This window comes from Eptesicus fuscus, chromosome 21 (assembly GCF_027574615.1).
Source record: "Eptesicus fuscus isolate TK198812 chromosome 21, DD_ASM_mEF_20220401, whole genome shotgun sequence".
In the NCBI taxonomy this organism is placed as follows: Eukaryota; Metazoa; Chordata; class Mammalia; order Chiroptera; family Vespertilionidae; genus Eptesicus; species Eptesicus fuscus.
Genome location: NC_072493.1, coordinates 29,299,047 through 29,317,646, shown reverse-complemented (window position 1 = coordinate 29,317,646; position 18,600 = coordinate 29,299,047). Strand labels below are relative to the sequence as shown.

The window sequence follows — 18,600 nt, the reverse complement described above, 5'->3', positions numbered from 1 at the left end:
TCCCTGGGGCGATCCATGGTCCAGAGCCCCGTGCCAGCAGGCTGAGGACCGCAGCCTAATTTAGCTTTCTTCCTCCCCATCCTGCTCCCTACACTCCTTCTCCTGTGAGCATTCCTCCCTCCCCAGTAAACACCTGAACAAGAATCCCTGCCTCACTCAGAAAGCATTAGCACTGTAAGAGTTTTACATGCTTGTTATTGCCTTTATTTTTTATCCAGGATGAGACTGATGTGTCTGTAAGACTCTTCAGGACTGGACCAGGTACAGTCAGCAGAATGTCTGGCTGATGGTTAAACGCATGATGAATAGCTAGTTCATGTTCATGAACAGGAGTATTCAATATGTCAGTTCTTCCCAACCTGATCTACAGATTCAACACAATCTCAATAAAAATTCCAGCAAGCTATTGTGTGGGTATTGATAAACTGACCCTAAAGTTTATGTGGAGAGGCAAAAGGCCCACAAATAGCCAGCACAACAGTGAAGAACAAAGCCAGAGGACGGATGCCACCCTACTGCGAGGCTTACTGTAAAGCCTTAGTTACCAAGACAGGGTGGTATCAGCGAAAGAATAAGCAAATAGAAATGGGACAGAATAGAGAGCATAGAAATAGACCCGCCCAAATATAGTCAACTGACGGCTTACAAAGGAGCAAAAGCAATTCAATGGAGGAAGCATAGTCTTTTCAGAAGCATGATGAATAAGCCAGTACGAATCGGGGGAGGGGAGAGTGGGAAAGGGTCAGGATGACATGATGGAGGAGACCAGTCCTGGCGGAGGAAGGAGGATGCCTGCAGCCCTCAGCTGGGACAGGGCTGGCCTCCACAGGATGCTTGCATTTGCTGAAGTGAAGGACAGCGTGTGGCTGATGAGGGCCTTTTGCATCATTCGGTGGCTGCTTGTCTTTCATTGTCTTTCTGTCCCACACGTTGCTTTTTCTCTGTCTGACTGTGTGTGTGTATGTGTTTGCATCTCTCTCCTTGTCTGAGTGGCTTGTCCTCTGTTCGTGTCTGGTGTCTGTCCCTCTTTTGCCCTGTGTGGGTGTCTCCGATTGTGTTTGTTCATATCTGTGTGTGTGTGTGTCTGTCTGTCTCCCTCTCCCTCTGCCCCATTTCTAGTGCTGTCCCTGTCGATGTCCCCATCTCCCTCTGTCCCTTTCCTCTTTCAACAACTACTTATTAGGCTGCACTGGATCCCACCATCTCTGCTTGAGGTAGGGATACACGGTGAGGGAAGGAGCACCATCTAGGGCAGTGGTTGGCAAACCGCGGCTCGCGAGCCACATGCAGCTCGTGAGCCGCGGTTTGCCGCTCAGTTGACGAATGAGTTTGCCGACCACTGATCTAGGGAAAGGGCACTGAATCCATAGTTCACACTAGTAAGCACTTGCCTCTGGTCCAGGAGTGGGGGACAGGGGCTTGGCCTGTATAATAGGAGGGGATGGAGGGCTTTCTGTGAGTTTGGTGGTGCGTGGGCTGAGACTGGAGGGGAGAATTCGGAGCTAACCAGGCTAAGAGCTTTCCTAGCAGAACCAGCAGCATGTGCTGATGTCTGTGGTGCGACCCACTGGAGGTTCTGAGATTGAGCCACTGTGGCAGGAGCATAGAAGGGGAGGGCATGCAGGGGCCCACCCTGGGCCTTGGTTCTTAGTCCTAACAGCATTGAGGCACCATTGAAGGTTTGAAGCCCAGGAGTGGCATGAGCATTTCATAAAAATGGTTCTGGGAGTAACTTCTGGCTACTTCAGTAGACCAAGCAAGATATAACAGTGTGCTAGCCTTGCAAATGGATAGAAGTTGACAAATTCAAGAGCAATTTAGAAAGTAGAATTGATAAGACGTGGTGATTGCCTGAGGACAATAATGTTACATTATCTGAAAAATTTTTTTAGTCACATCTGTCCAATTTTTTTTTAAAGAGTAGTCAGGGAAGGTCTTAATAAATTCTCCTGCTTTTTAAAAAAAATACTTTTATAGAGAGAGGAAAGGAAAAGGACATACAGAGAGAAGCATCAATGTGAGAGGGGAACATCGATCAGCCTCCTCCTGTACACCCCCAACCAGGGATCAAGCACACAACCTGGGCATGCGTCCAGACCGGGAATCGAACCGGCAACCTTCTGCACAGAATGATGCCCAACCAACTGAGCCACACTGGTCATGGCTCAAATTTTTATTATAATATTGCTGCAAAGAAAAAAACAAACTCACAGTAGGCTAATTCAAAGATTCCCTCTTAGAGAAATTTTATGGGGAAAGACACTGGTTAGGTAATCATTGTTAGATTAGATAGGAAAAAAAAATATTTGCTTGAAGCCACTAGACTCTTGATTAGCAGTCAGCGGGGTGGGTGAGTAATTTCTGCGAATAAATGTGAATACCTTTCATATTTTTAGGTTATTGACAAAGCAGTTACATCAGCAGTGCACATTTCCTTCTAGAAGGTTATGGATTTCAGAACACACAAAGGATCTGTGTCTTGTTGTTTGTTTTGTGGACTAAAGAAAAAGAGAAGAGATAAGACTCCCAGGTTTCAGGGCTGGGTGAAGAAGAGGGATCGGACCCTCCACCCCTCTACCTGCCCCAGGTTTATAGACACCATCGCCCCTTCCAGGGATAGGGCCACCTGTAGTTGATCAGTGGTTTTCAAAATTTTTTATTTTGAAACAATTTTAGATTCCTGCGGGCATTGAAACACTAGTACAGAGTTTCTGCGTACCGTTCATCCAGCTTCCCCTGTTGGTAACGTCTTTCATAACTATAGTTAAAAACCCAGGAAATTGACAATATTATGAAATATACTACAGACCTTAGTTGGTTTTCACCATTTTTACATGCAATCGTGTTTTATTTGGTTTCTGTGTTGGTGTATAGTGCTACGGAATTTTATCACATGTATTGATCTGTGTGGCTGCCACCACTCATAGGATGCAGAACAAATGTTGTTTATTTCAATTCTTCCCACGTTACTTCATGACTCTGGTCCCCTCTTACAGGATCTAGCTGGTGTTTTCAATCTAGCTAGAAGCTGTAAGAAAGCAGAAAACTTAGTTCATTCCATCCTCTCGTCTATGATTTCATCCTCTGCACCCACACTCCTGTTGCTGCCTGCGAATGGCCATGCACCTTCCCTGCTATTCCAACCCTGACGCTACGTTCACCTTCTAGACTTCATCTGCCTTCTTCCTTGATCCTGCATCAAAGCTGAGATCTCCTCCCCTCCCCACTTGTCTCCAGGAATACCTCTCTTTCCTGTGTCTTTGTTCAGCGCAAGCACTGAGATGTATGTACCAGGACTCTTACGGTTGCAAGGGACCCAGGGCTTCAAATAGCGTATCAGGGCTCAATCTTTTCTTTCCACACCATCTCTGTTCCCCCAGCCTCATGTTCTATCAGCTGGCAGCAGCGGGACAAATTTTATGAATAGCTCTGGTCAAATAAGTCCCAGGAGGATTCTGATGGGCCTCGCTTGGGCCATGTGCTCGTCCCTGAGCCAATCACTGTGCCGGGGATGGGCACTTTGGTTATTTCCAGGACCCTTGGACCTGTCTTTGGCTTGTTGTGGTGGGAGGTCAAGAGGGCTGGGTCAGCTTCATCTGAAGCATGTGGAAAGGGTCCTTCCCAGGAAAAGGTGCTTTTTGACAGAAAAAAAGGGGAGGAAGGGACCAGTCAAGGTTGTCTCCTTGTAACAGTGCACAGTTATCCCATGGCAGGGAAGGGGGTCTCCTTGGGTCAAGGTGGAATTCCTCTTTATCTCTGTTACCTGTTGCTGTAGAACGATTCCAATACTTAGTGGCTTAAAACAATAAGCATTTTATTTATTTGCACATAATCCTGCAGTTGGGGCAGGGCTGAGGGGCTGGGGAATGAAGGAGCTGGGCCATGTTTCTGGGATGCAGGCATGTGGCTGCATCCTCGGGGGGGTGAACTCCGGCTTCTAATTGGTTCATGTTCACTTTCTTTTAGTGGATATCATGGAGATCAAGGAAATCCGCCCAGGGAAGAGCTCCAAGGACTTTGAGCGTGCAAAGGCAGTCCGCCAGAAGGAAGACTGCTGCTTCACCATCCTGTATGGCACCCAGTTCGTCCTCAGCACACTCAGCTTAGCAAGTGGGTGCATGTCCGGGTGCTTTTCTGCCTCCCTGTGCCTCAGTTTCCTTCTTAGGGCACTCCCTAGAAGCAGGATGCTCACACCTGCCTTCCTACTAACGTGTTTGGGGGCACCATGGTTTTGAATCCTAACCCTGCCCCTTTCTAGCTGTGTGCCTTCGGGCAGCTACTCAACCCCCCTGCGCTGCCGTTTGCTCAGCTGTGAAATGGGGAGAATCGTAATGCTGGCCTCATTGGGATGTGGTAAGGATTAGGTTAAGGGCCTGCCTGGCTCATGCTGAGAGCTAACGGCACGTTACATTTTCGTTCAGCAGAGCCTGGCCTCCACCATTTATTCAGTTTATCTAATCTGAAGGAACTATCCTGAAATCTCATGTCTCACACAAGTAAACATGCACATACACACATGTATGCACACTACACACATGCATGCACACACACATGCATGCATATGTGCACCCGTATAGGCATATGTATCTGGAGGTCAGATTTCTGGTCAGCCCTGTGGATCCCCCAGAAAGCCAGAGAGGCCTCTGGGAGGCCAGCAGAAGAGCTGTGAGGAAGCTGAGGCGCGTTACTCGGGGCAGAAGCTTGGAGCTGCCTTCAGGGCCAGTCCTAGAACTTACTGACTTAGAACTGTGTGCACAATCCTGGAGGACGAGAGGGAAAGTTAACACCATTAAAAGCCGACCAAGGCGGGGGGAAGCTTTGAAAGGTAAGCAGCGGTAGGCACATTTCATATAGGGTCAGATAGCTGTCGTTGATTTAGTTTGTCATTCACTTTTCCCCATCAGGCATCTTTTGAGCTATGCTCTGAACTGGGTTGTGCTAGAAGTCAGTGGGGCTCTGGAGATAAGTAAGACAGTTGCTGCCTTTAAGGAGTTCATAGTATTTGGGAGACAGACGTGTGGACAGGAGCTTACAGTCCCCTGTGATAAGAGCAATAGTCCCAGCATAATACAGTGTGCTGCGGGGCATAGTGTCTATTTCCAGGAAAGGCTCTGCAGAGGTGGGAGGTGACTTTTAACCTGGGTTTTGAGGCATCAGGAGCAATTGGAAGGAAAGAAAAAGGAGAGGGTATTGCATATGTAGGCTGGGGCAAAAGTAGTTTTACAGTTGTGAGTATGGGAAACAGTTTAATCTTGTATTATTGTTTATTAACTAGAGGCCTGGTGCATGAAATTCATGCATGGGGCGAGTCCCCTCAACCCAGCCTGCACCCTCTCCAATCTGGGACATCCCTCTCACAATCCTGGACCGCAGGCTCCTGATCGCTCACCTGCCTGCCTGCCTGGTTGCCCCTAACTGCCACCACCCCCCTGCCAGCCTGATCGCCCCTAACTGACTCCCCTGCCAGCCTGGTCGCCCTTCACGGCCCCCCTGCCAGCCTGGTTGCCCCACACAGTCTGCTGTTCAGATGTCCCTCACTAACCCCCCTGCCAGCCTGGTCACCCCACACAGCCTGCTGTTCAGTCATCCCTCACTAACCCCCTTGCTGGCCTGGTCGCCCCACACAGCCTGCTGTTCAGTCGTTTGGTCGTCCCTCACTAACCCCCCTGCTGGCCTGGTCGTAGGCAGCCATCTTGTGAGGGCGTGAGGGTTGATTTGCATTATTAGCCTTTTATTATGTAGGATTATTATATTATTTTCCATATGAACAACTGTAAACCTACTTTTGCCCCACCCTGTATAAGGGTTTAGGGAAATAGCAAGCTGGGTCTGGGGAATAATGATTGTATGTCTGATTGATGATGTGTGGTGGGTGGCAGAGATGGGGCAGGAGAGAGAGGGGATTGTGACCCTGAATCTTCAGAGTTGTGTCCACTTAACCCTACTTCAGGCTGAGCCTGGCTGCTGTTCTTGGTAGGAGAACAGGAAAAACCAAGCAAGACTTGGAGCCCAGGATACCAGTCTGTCCCACTCCGGGGTCCCTCTTCCAGGGCTCTGGAATTCAAGGTTGGGTAGAGAGCTGGGCAAGACTTAGATTCACACCCCAGCTCCTCCTTTATTGGCCCTGGGACAGGTCTCTCAACCTGCTGAGCCTTGGTTTTCCCCTCATCAGCACGGGAAGAATGAGAGCAGCAATGCTGGCATGATGTTGTCTGGACTGACAAGATACCTGGTGGTTAGGAGATGTTTAATAACTAGACCAGGTGTTTTCATTGCGAGCTCCATTTCACTGATGAGGAAATGAGGCACAGAGGGGTTAAGTAACCAGCTGAATGTCACACAGCCCTGAAGTGGTGCAGTAGGACCCGGCGACGATGCCAAGCTCTTAACCACCACTTGTTTTTGCTTCCCTCCTGGACATCAGCATCTCCTACTTCCCACCCTCCTCTCTGGCCGTGGTTGGAAACAGGATTGTGGTATAAATTATTCCAGGCCCTGTGTCCTATTCATTAGCATAGGGTTAAAAGCTATAAACCTTCTTTTAAAAATGCCTACTTGTCACCTCTGCTATGGAAGGCTCGTAATAGACTCACGGCCTCATCTCAGACCAAAAGCAGGTCTCAGAGCCTTGAAGGTGTGAAGGAGATGCCTTCTGGGTGCCCTGCTGCAAAACTGCATACGGGCACAGGCTTCTCCCACCCCCACCATCTGTATGGGGCTGGGAGGCGGGGAGCCAGGGTCAGTAGGTCTCCAAGCAGCGGTCTTCCCAGAGCGTAACCCAGCATTGTGTTCCCGTTCACCTCACTAGCTGACTCGAAGGAAGATGCAACCAAGTGGCTCTCTGGCTTGAAAATCTTACACCAAGAAGCGATGAGCGCGTCCACACCCACCATCATTGAGAGGTATCGGCTTCCGCCTGTTATCTCTGTCTTCGCTCACTCAGCCATTCTGCTCCCTTCAGCCAACATGGGCGAAGGGAAGAACAATGAGACGTTTGATCTTGGAGGTTCATTGAGCGTCCTGTGTGCAGTAGATGCCCCGTAGTGGCTGTGGACCCTCCAGTGTCTCCCAGAAAAGGCTCTCTCAGTACGGGGCCTTGGCCTTCGCCTGTTGGCGTGCCGAGTGCTTTGAAATGACACAGAAACCCGCACTGGTGTTGTCTTTGAGGGGAGGGCCAGAGGGCTCCCTTCTTAAAGGATTCAAGAAGGCACTAGCTGACTCAAAGGGCAGTCAGACGCAAGGTCCAGAATTTTCCACCTGCCACCAGGAGTGTCTGGTCAGCATCGTGGATGTCTGGCTGGGATTGTCTCCCCCCCCCCCCCCCCACGCCCTCCCCCAGGAAACCAAAGCCCTCCGATTTCCACCACTTTTCTGACCAGCTTTTTGGGGATTAATGGATATCATCGGAGGGACTCGCCGGTTAAAGAACGCCAGCCTGTACGAGCTCCAGGGGTCTCTTGGCTCAGTAAGGGTTCTTTGACCACAAGGAGGAAGCTGCTTTCCAAGTTAGAAAGTTGGAAAACCCTTCCCAGGGTCCTTAGTCCCTGCTCCATAGAACTCAGACTTGTACTCCTTTCTAACTTTCTCTCTCTCTGTCTCAACTCTCTTTCCAGTTGGCTGAGAAAGCAGATTTATTCGGTGGATCAAACCAGAAGGAACAGGTAACATTTGTTCACATCTTGGTGGTTTTCTCCAGATCATGGTGCACTCTGATTTTCATTCTTTCTTGAAATGTCCAAGGGGGTGGGGATGGGTCATGTTTTGTGCTGGGGCAAGGTCCTCACGAGGTCACATTTAACCTACAATGCGCCGGACGCGGTGCTAGCTGCTGGGGGCGGAGCCTCATTGCAGTGGAAAATTCAAGTCCATCTGCGGAGACGAATTCTCTGCGTGGAGCCTTTGGGCCTCATCATTTCGGCCTTCACATCTGAGCACCTCTGTGTCCTGGGGAGACACAGGATTGCCTGGCTCCTGCCCTTACTTTGTGGTGGGAGAGATGGGCCATACAGAAGTAAACCAAGCGAACAGCGATGGTTATAAGGGCTGTGCAGACGAGACGGCGATGTGATAACATACATTTCAGTGGATTTGACCTGTTCACTGAGCAGTACGTCTTGGAGTGGCTCCCTGCCAGCACACAATGCTCTAGGCCGGACACGTCTGGAACAAACGTGGTTTGTCCTCGGGGGAAGGCAGTGTCATTTCCTCTCTGGTGAGAAATGACTTCCTTCTTGATGGACACAAGTTGTCCCTGGTCCTTTGGGAATAATGCTGCTCTGAAAACCTGTGGGGCTAGGCATCTTTTGTTAACTTGGGCGAGGAAGACATGAGCAGGGTGACATCCCAGAGGCGGACGATCTGCAGCAGGTGTTCGGCCTGACACTTTGAGGGAGGCGGTGCAGGGGAGCTCCCACATCCTCCGCCCCGTACCCTGGACTCTGACTGTTGTTAGTCTGATGGGTGAAGTGCTTATATTTCCATTTCTTTCTTTATGGGTGAGGTTGAACACCCTCGTGCCCAGTTTTTCTTAGGCATGAGCCAGTTTTATTGATAACGTAATGATAAAAACTACCATTTATTGAGCACGCTAGGCCCTATGAGCACATTATAATCATTGTCTCATGTTTAGCCTCACATCAGGCCCCCCCCTTTTTTTTTCTTTAAAATTTTAAATGTTTTTCCTTTCCTCCATTAAGATATGTCACAATTGCCCTATCTGCTTTGGCTCAGTGGATAGAGCGTCGGCCCTCGGACTGGAGGGTCCAGGGTTTGATTCTGGTCAAGGGCACCTGTCTCGGTTGTAGGCTTGATCCCCGTGCGGTCACGTCAATGTGTCTCTCTCTCTCTGGCTCTTCCCCCTCCTTCCACTCTCTAAAAATCAATGGAAAAAAATGTCCTCAGGTGAGGATTAACAACAACAAACAAAAGGTATGTCCCTGTCATACCTGAAGCAGTGACGCCCTCCCTCTTGTTCTTGAATGCCCTCCCCTCTCCAGGGCACCTCTGTGTCAGGCCAGTGGCCCCTGGCACCCAGAGTCCTTCCACGCTCTTTCTACACACACCGGCGGCCTGACGTGGAAGCAGTAACCGTAAAGTGCTGAAAAGCTTAGTACTGTCAGGTCAGCCAGCAGCCCGCTCCACGTCCCCCGTCCGCCTTTCCCTCCTCCTCCGCTCACTCTGCATTCTCCCTGGCCCCACGCCCTGGGTCCTGCTCCAGGGTCACGGTGGTGGAACAGAGGGTCCCTCGTTGGAGGGTTCAGTACACACTGGCCTCTCTCAGCCCGAGGTGGGGCCTCCTCGGAGTGCTTCCTTTCTCTGTGGCTCAGGGGTGACTCATAGTTGAGATTGGCACAGGGGCGACAGGTGGAGACTCCCGGGCCCTCCCCTCGTGTGGTGGTGGTTTGGGGTTGTTGGTTTTGTTCCCAAGTCCGAGGCTCCTTTATCTGTTGTCAGGAAGTGGTTCTCTCGCTCAGAATGGATCCTTCTTGCAAGCCCTTAGAGATCCATCTTTCCATCAGCTGGTCCAGAGCCTTCCGCAGAGAGGAAGTCTGTTTCTGGACTCGATTCCTCTCTGTTCCCTCTCCCCAAGCTCCCTCCCGGTGGCAGAGCCCTGCCGTCTGTCCGCCAGCGTGTGGAAAATCCCACCTTTCCTGTGGTTCTGTGAGGCCCCGAGGGAGTTTCTCAAAAGGAACTTTGACCAAGGGGCCAATGAAAGGGCACGGACTTCTGTTCTGCCAATTTCCCCTCCTTTCCTGTCGCCCACGACTAATTGCGTTTCCTGAAAGAAAACAAAGGAGCCACAGAAGCAAAGGGAAGACTCAGTGGGCAGGAGGCAGGCTCTGAGCGGGCCCTGCGTGGGTGCCCAGCCTCCGGGTGCTTTCCTTGGCGTGGGCACCTGCTTTCATTGTCAGCATCTCTAGCGACCAACTGGCAGCAGCTGGCACTTGTTGAGAACTTGCTTTGCAGCGGCCACGGTGCTGAGCACTTTCCATCCCGAGGGAATGCTGACGGACAGGGGAGCCAGGTACCACCTTCTGTCCATTTTATGAGGACACTGAGGCTAGGGCACGTTAAGGAACTTGTCTACAGCACCTCACCTGGTCAGGTGAGGCACCAGGGTTTGAGGCTCACCCACCAGTACTTGGCGTTGCCTTTCCTTCTTCAGGCAAAAATCTTTCTTTCCCCACGTTGACCTAAAACATATTACTTAGTTTGTTTTATTGTGGTAAAATATACATAACCTAAAATTTATCACAGACTTCCTCTCTGCTAAGGTTCTGGATCAGCTGCCAGAAAGACAGATCGCTATGAAGGACTCGCAAGAATCCATCTGAGCAGGTGTACACTTCTGTAAGATTAAGGGCATTCACTTTGTGCACTATCACCACCATCCATCTCCAGAACTCTTCATCTTGTAACACTGAAACTCTGTCCCCATTAGACCATAAATCCCCGTTCCTCCTCCTCCCAGCCTATGCTAACTTCTATTCTGCCTTCTGGCTAACTTCTATTCTGCCTTCTGTCTCGATGAATCCCATTACTCTAGTATTCTCAATATAAGTGGAATCTAATACTTTTTGTCTTGTTATGACTGGTTTGTTTCACTCAGCCACTCAAGATTTCTTCGCGTTGTAGCATGTCAAAATTTCTTTCCTTTTTTTTTTTTTTAAATCCTCACCCGAGCAGATGTCTATTGATTTGAGAGAGAGAGGAAAAAGGGGAGGGAGAGGGAGAGAGAGAGGAACATTGATATGAGAGAGGAACACTGATTAGTTGCCTCTCTTATGCACCCCAACTGGGGATCGAGCTCGAAACCTTTTGGTGTATGGGACGATGCTCAAACCAACCAAGCCACCCAGCCAGGACAGAATTTCTTCCCTTTTAAGGCTGAATAATACCCCACTGTGTACATAGACCACACTTCGTTTATTTGTTCCTCTGTTGGTGGGCACTTGGATTACTTCCCTCTGTTGGCTGTTGTGAGTATTGTTGCTGTGAAGATGGGTGTTTGAGTTCCTGCTTCTGATTCTTTTGTGCATTACCCAGAAGTGGAATTACTGGATCTGATAACAAACTGCCATACTGTTTCCATAGCAACCACAACCATTTTACATGCCCACCCGCACAAGGGCTCCATTTTCCCCCCGGCTTCCTTGCCTTCTCTTCTTAGTTTCCTTTTTTCTGATAGCCATCCCAATGGTTGTGAAGTAGTCTCTCGTTTGGGTTTTGATGTTCATATTCCTAATGACGAGTGATGTCGAGCATCTTTTCACATGCTTTTGACCATTTGTACATCTTCTTTGGAGAAATGTCTACTTGAGTCCTTTGCCCATTTAAAAATTTCACATTCTAATTTTAATCCTTATTCAGCTTCCAAGCACTAACCCTGGGCTAGGTACTACATAATCTTTTAGTTTTCATTTTTACACTTTCATTTTTTAAAAATATTTTATTGATTTTTTACAGAGAGGAAGAGAGAGGGATAGAGAGTTAGAAACATCGATGAGAGAGAAACATCGATCAGCTGCCTCTTGCACACCCCCTACTGGGGATGTGCCCACAACCAATGTACATGCCCTTGACCGGAATCGAACCTGGGACCCTTGAGTCCGCAGGCCGACGCTCTATCCACTGAGCCAAACCGGTTTCGGCTATTGCTTTCTTTTTTAAAAATGCACATGGACTTTTAAAAATCAGTAGCAAAACAAAGTTTACTAGATAGCACAACCCAGTGCCAAATGAATTTAGGACAACACGTTTCTCTAAGAGTCAGGAGAAGGAAGTGATGACATGTGGGTTCGAGTGCTTTGGGAAATCTTTAAGAATTGAGGAGGAATTTGATCTGGGAATTTTAGTTTGGGTAGGAATTAGATATGTAGAGAAGACAATGAGGTCCTCCTGATGTCTTTCTGGGTGTTTATCCAGCCTGGTGGTCCTTGTTGCTCTTTGCACTCTTTCTATTACTCATTGGTTGGTAGTTTAAGGTGTTCTCTAAATTTTCTCAAGCTCCATTGTGTGTCTATGCTTTTTGTACTTTATCTTTTCAAAAATTTAAATCATTTTTACTTTTCAATTACATAAAATAAAATTACAATATTATATTAGTTTCAGGTGTACACCCCAGTGATTAGACATTTGTATAACTTACTAAGTGATCATCCCAATAAATCTCATACCCATCTGACACCGTACATAGTTATTAGAATATTATTGACTATATTTCCTGTGCTGTACTTTATATCCCATGACTATTCTGTAACAACCAATTTGTACTTCTTAATCCCTTCAGCTTTTTCACCTGTCCCCCCAAACCCCTCTCTTATCTGGCAACCATCAAAATGTTTTCTGTATCTGTGAGTGTTTCTGTTCTGCTTGTTCGGTTATTTTGCTTTTTAGATTAAATGTTGATATGTATTTATTGCCATTTTATTGTTCATATTTTTAATCTTTTTAACATTTCATGTAATATTGGTTTGGTGGTGGTGAACTCCTTTAGCTTTTTTCTTGCCTGGGAAGCTCTTTATGTGCTTCTGTTGTAAATGATAGCTTTGCTGGGTAGAGTAATTTTGGTTGTAGGGCCTTGCTTGGGTTTCTGTTGAGATATCAGCTGATAGTCTTGTGGGAGCTCCCTTGTAGGTAACTAACTGCTTTTCTCTTGCTGCTTTTAAGATTCTCTCTTTTGCATTTTAATTATGGTGTGAACTCTGTGGGTTCCTTTTGTTTGGGACTCTCTGTGCTTCTTGGGCTTGCATGTCTATTTCCTTCCCCAGGTTAAGAAACTTTTCTGTCATTATTTTTAAAAATAGGTTTTCAATTTCTTGCTTTCTCTCTTCTCCTTCCAGCACCCCTATGATGTGAATGTTGGTACACTTGAAGTTGTCCCAGAGGCTCCTTATGCTATCTTCATTTTTTTTTTTTTTTTCTCTCTCTCTCTCTCTACCCCCCCCCCCCCCCCCCCGCTTTCTGTTCTGATTGGGTGTTTTTTGCTTCCTTATATTCCAAATCTCTGATTTGATTGTCAGCTTCATCTACTCTACTGTTGATTCCCTATAAATTATTCTTCATTTCATTTTAGTTAATGTATCCTTCATTTCTGACTTTTTAAAAAATGGTTTACATGTCCTTTCTTATTCTGTTGGAATTCTCACTAAGCTCATTGAACATCCTTATAACCAGTGTTTTGAACTCCACATTTAGTAGATTGCTTGTCTTCATTTTGTTTAGTTCTTTTTCTGGAGTGTTGTTATGTTCTTTCTTTTAGGACATGTTTCTTCATCTCTACATTTTGGCAGCCTCTCTGTGTTTGTTTCTATGTATTAGGTAGAGCTGCTACATCTCCCAGGCTTGGTAGAATAGCCTAATGCAGTCAGTGTTCTGTAGGGTCCAGTGGCACAGCCTCTCCAATCACCCAAGCTAGGCACTCTAGGTACACCCCACCCTTGTGTGGGCTGTGCACCCCTTCCTATTGTAGTTGACCCTTGATTGTTGTTGGCACATCAATGGGAGGGATTTACCCCCAGGCTGATTGGCTGCAAGGACTGGCTGTGACCACTGACCACCATGGAGGGTCACCTGTGCAGGGGCCCACCCCACAGAGCAGGACTTACTTCATTCAGCAGGGCTCTGGTGCTGCAGAGTCCGCCCATTGAGTGTGTCTCTTGTGGAGGTGGTTGGTGGTGTTTTAATGTGGTCTCAAGCTGCATATGGATTTTTTTTTTTAATGATGAAAGTCACTCCTCATTATAGAAAGAAATTTTGGAAATTCTGGAAACTAGAAAAAAACTTGTATAAATTTGATATTAAATGGTAAACACTGTTAACTTCAACTACATTTTTTTGGTATATGTCTTCCACCCTCAACTTCCTTTATTTGCTTCCTTTTTCACTTTTCCATATTAAAAGATAACTACACCTATGCTTATATCCTGTTCTTTAATTAATTTTTGAATTTTGGAATAATTTTATATTAAGAGAGTTTCCATATTCCTCTTTGCCCAGTTTCCCCTGATGTTCACATCATATATTATGATGGTATGCTGTCAAAACTGAGAAACTATCTTTGATATGTGACTATTAACTCTAGACTTCTTTGGATTTCATTTTCCCCAACCACCATCCTTTTCCTGGTCAGGGATCCAACCCAGGACCACACATTGTACTTAGTTGTTCTCTCCCCTGGGCCTCCTCTGGTCTGTGGCACTTGCTCAATCGTTCCTTGTCTTTCATGACCTTGACAGTTTTGAGGAGTATGTCTCAGGTATTTTATAGAATGTCCATCAATTAGTCATATATGTTTTTCATAATTAGACTGGAGTTATATAGCCTGGGGTGATGGGTATTTGGGAAGACTATCACAGAAGTAAAGGTCTTTCAACACATCATATCAAGAGGAATATACTCTCAACATGGCTTACCAATGGTGATGTCAACTTTGGTCACCTGGCCAAGGTGGTATCTTCCAGATTTCTCCTTTGTAAAGTTGTCCCCCTTCCATTCTTTGGGAATAACTCATCAAGTCTGGCCCTCACTAAAGGAGAAAAGAATTAAACTGTTTTCACCTCATGTCAAACTATAAGAACTTTTACATTTCATTGCAACTCTTCAGAAACACTATGTCAGTGCCTATGTTATAATTCAACCAATAGGAATTTGATATTTGGCTTGAACAGTTGCCTTTTGTTTGTCATTTATTTATGTCCAGCCTTTCATGTTCCTACTGTCACAGAATTGTCTTCCAAGTGAACTTAGTATGTGACCCTCGTGAGAAGCACTTTTGGGGTCACTGTAGGATTCTCAGCCTTCATGCCATGACCCTTCTGTCCCCTGTTGGTGGAAGTGTTCTGCTTTATTTAAGTCTTCCCCTTGTTGTTGCTGCTCATGTTGGCTGGGGCTCCTTGAGGTCAGGGATCTGGCTGGTTCCACTCTAATAGTGTTTGCTGGATGAACGAAACTCCTCGTTTTTTTACTCCTAGACATAACATCCGGCACATGGAACGTTCTAGTATTGGATATTTTCATTATGACATTTCCAGGCCTGGGGAAAGTGGGTTAAAGGTTTTAACAGTATAATCTTGGCCAGATTTCCAGAGACCTCCCCTTTATGAGCCTTTAGAGTTTAGTTGTCTCTTATCTGGGAATTAGGTTCTAAGGTCTGCATAAGGTGAAAATCTCTCTGGTCAAAACACCGCTTGAGAAAATCTCTGCACCCTCTATGAGGGTCTCTGGAATTGCATTCCTCGGTGTGAGGCTCACAGGGGCCAGAGTCCCACTGATGGGGCAGCAGCCTGAAGGGCTGGTAGCAGATTGCCTCCTGGGTACATTTTTAAAAAAATATTTTATTGTTTTTTTTTACAGAGAGGAAGGGAGAGGGATAGAGAGCTAGAAACATCGATGAGAGAGAAACATCGACCAGCTGCCTCCTGCACACCCCCCACCGGGGATGTGCCCGCAACCAATGTACATGCCCTTGACCGGAATCGAACCTGGGACCTTTCAGTCTGCAGGCCAGCACTATCCACTGAGCCAAACCGGTTTCGGCCCTGGGTACATTTTTTACCCCCTTTGCCCTTGGCCCCTTGCACATAGACTGGATCTATGTATTCCCTGTGCACTCTCCGTCCTTCAGCCTGGCAGTGACAGAGGGGAGGCTGAGAGCTTTCATGGGGTTAACATTTGTGGCTTTGGCACCTTGGGACCGCCTGGGGGTCTTCAGCCACAGGTGTGCACAGCTGCCCCTGCAGACATTTTGCTTCACTGGACATTCTGGCTGGAACCCAAGAACTTGCCTTTCTGACAAATTCCCAGCTGTTGTTGATGCTACTGGTCCAGGGACTCGACTCAGAGCAGCAAGTTCCTAGAGCTGCACTGACCAACCTGGGGCCACTCGCCACATGCAGCTATTTAAATCTAAATGAACTAAAATGAAAGAATTCAGTTCCTTAGTCACATTAGCCACATTTCACGTGCTCCATAGCCAAATGTGGCTAGTGGCTACTGTGTTGGACAGCCCAATCTAGAACATTTGCATCATCGTACTTGGCCATGTCCCTGGCCACCCCTGAGGGTAGGGATAAGCCTTGTGCACTGAGGTGTCACCCTAACCTTGAACCCACGTCTCTCGTGCTCAGTTAACAGCTCTTGGCAGGGTCTTCTCATGGAGGACTACCTGAGGTGGTAGCTGATGGGAATAGCCAAACCCTCCACTGTTGAAACCCCTCAAGGTTGATGGAGCTGGGTTTCTCTCTTTTGCAGCATCAGCCTCCGAGAGTTGAAGGCCATCTTGCCCCTGGTCAACTTCAAAGTGAGCAGTGCCAAGTTCCTCAAGGATAAGTTTGCGGTAAGTTTCATGGCTCAGCCTGATAATTTTGTGACTCACGGCCACCTGTGCCTCTCACGTGAAGCCACTACGGGCCCGTGAGCTCTGTGGAATGGTGCCCAAGAAAGTCCTTCACCACAGATTCTGTCTTAGTACAGACAAAGGAATCATGGGAAGATCTTGGGACCATGTTCTCAGTTCTAGCAGAGGACGTCGTCTCTGAAGCCTGTGCTTACACAGATGCTTGACTTGAACACATTCACCAGCCCAACTTTCCCTTTCCCTCCCCATCCTGCAGCCCATTTCCCTTCGAGTGATATGAACAAATGTGTTTGTTTTGGAAAATATTTTGAAAGATTCCTCAGGTAGGTTGCCAGGGATGTAGAATTTTGTATGCAAGTCTCGATAGTGTAGTTGTCAGAGTTGGTTCTTCTCTGTCCTTCCCTTCACTTCCCACCTATCAGTCTTCCCCCCCACCTTTCCCCTATGAACCTTTCCTCCCACCCACCCCGCCATCCACCCATTCCTCCTTCCACTCGTCATTTAATTTCTTTATGTTCTTGTGTGACTAAGCTGTTGGTAGATTTGGGGCAGGTAAAGCCACCCCAGGAGTGATGGGGTAGAGGAGGTGAGGTGGGGTTTTTCCGAATGATGTAACGATGGAGATGATGTAGCGGCACCCTTTCTGGCCCCAGAGAGATACCAACTCTTGTCAAGGAGCCCAGCCACCCTCCACCCCAGGATCCTCTGTTGGAGGACTCACATGGCCATGGCCACGGCGGCCCCAGTCACAGGATTCCTCAGCCAAAGAAGCTCATTCGTTTTTGTACCAGTGACCTCCTGGAATAGTTAACCCACTTTATGGTTTATCAAGCCACCTTTTGATTTCCCCCCAAACAATCTAACTAATTCAAAAAGATGAAAATAGAGAAGGGTGAGGATTGAAAGAAGAGAAAAGAGATGGGAGAAGCATTTACCATTGATTACTACTTAATTGGAATTTTGTTCTCTATCAAGCCTTCACTTGGTGTTATCTAGTTCGGTTTCAGGGAAGTCTGAGGAGGGTGATGTTGGTTCTCCCATTTTACAGATGAAGAAACTGAGGGTCTGAAAGGGTCACGTAAATTTCCCAAAGCCATTAAACAAATCAGGGGATAAACCTTGACTGGAGTTGAGATCCATATAATCTAAAAGCTTGGTTAGTTTTCTTACGCTTTGAAAAAATGACCTGTACGAATCTACCCTATAAATATGTCTAGATTTAAACATGTCTTTGATGCCCCCAAAAGGAGAAGTTCTCACTGTGGCTCGTGGAATTCTGGTCGAGACTCTTCCCTTTTTGGGATCACCGAAAGGATTTTACCTGGTGGGGTCCCTGGTGGTATGCTCTTCCGACGGGTAAACAGGAAGGTGGTGGACCGTTCGGGTTCAGAGGAATGTGGGTTGATCTTAGCCAGCATTGTAGAAAGGTGTCCTATTGCTGTAATCAGGGAGGAGGCATTCTCGTGGTCGAGACCAACACTTGTGCGGTCATTTTTTTTAAATTTTTTATATGTTTACAGGAAATAGGCGCACACAAAGATGAATTCAGCTTTGAACAGTTCCATCTCCTCTATAAAAAACTTATGTTTGAGCAGCAAAAATCGGTAAGATGATTCTTGAGCAGATGATCGAATGATGTTTTTGTTTCCCCGTGTTTCAAAGTCCAGCACGTTCCTAGGAAAACCAGAGACGTCTCCTTCCTAGTCACAGACATGGGAAGTGGGGATGACGGTGGTATACCATGTTCACCTGCTAGGCTGGCAAATGTTTTTAAAGGTGATAGTTCTTAGGGGAGAGTGTGGGGAATTGGTTCGCATACCTTCTTGGTGGGAATATGAGTGGCTGTACCTCTGATTGGAATTTACTCTGAATCTATTAAAGTAAAAAAGTTCACCAACTCTAACTGTATTATCTCATTTGGGAGGAAATTTATCAAATTATTAATAGTAACCGTCTCTGGGTTGAGGGACTATGTATGGGTGCCTTCCTTTTATACTTTTATTCATTTTTATGAGTATATTTTTAAGATAATACGCTGTTTTAAAATTAAAATGAAAGGTTAAGATAGTATGCTATTTTAAATTTTAAATATATTTTGGTCTGACAGTGGCATTTTGGTCTGACAGTGGCATTTTGGTCTGACAGTGGCATTTTGGGGACACTGTCTTAGAGAAATGAAAGCACCGGGACCTAAGAATGTGTCACCAGATTGTTTACCGTAGCATTACTCACTCGGGCAAAAT

The 18,600-nt window shown here is 46.9% G+C and overlaps 1 protein-coding gene across 1 annotated transcript in view; it reads left to right on the top strand.

Annotated features, from left to right (window-relative positions):
- The window catches only part of PLCG2 (phospholipase C gamma 2), a 137,374-nt gene that overhangs the window by 47,732 nt on the left and 71,042 nt on the right, over window positions 1–18,600 (top strand). Inside the window, exons 3-7 of the mRNA XM_008139703.3 lie at window positions 3,967–4,110; window positions 6,809–6,902; window positions 7,614–7,661; window positions 16,252–16,336; window positions 17,878–17,961. Coding sequence (XP_008137925.2) covers window positions 3,967–4,110; window positions 6,809–6,902; window positions 7,614–7,661; window positions 16,252–16,336; window positions 17,878–17,961 — 455 coding nt within the window. The remainder of the gene's footprint in view (window positions 1–3,966; window positions 4,111–6,808; window positions 6,903–7,613; window positions 7,662–16,251; window positions 16,337–17,877; window positions 17,962–18,600) is intronic.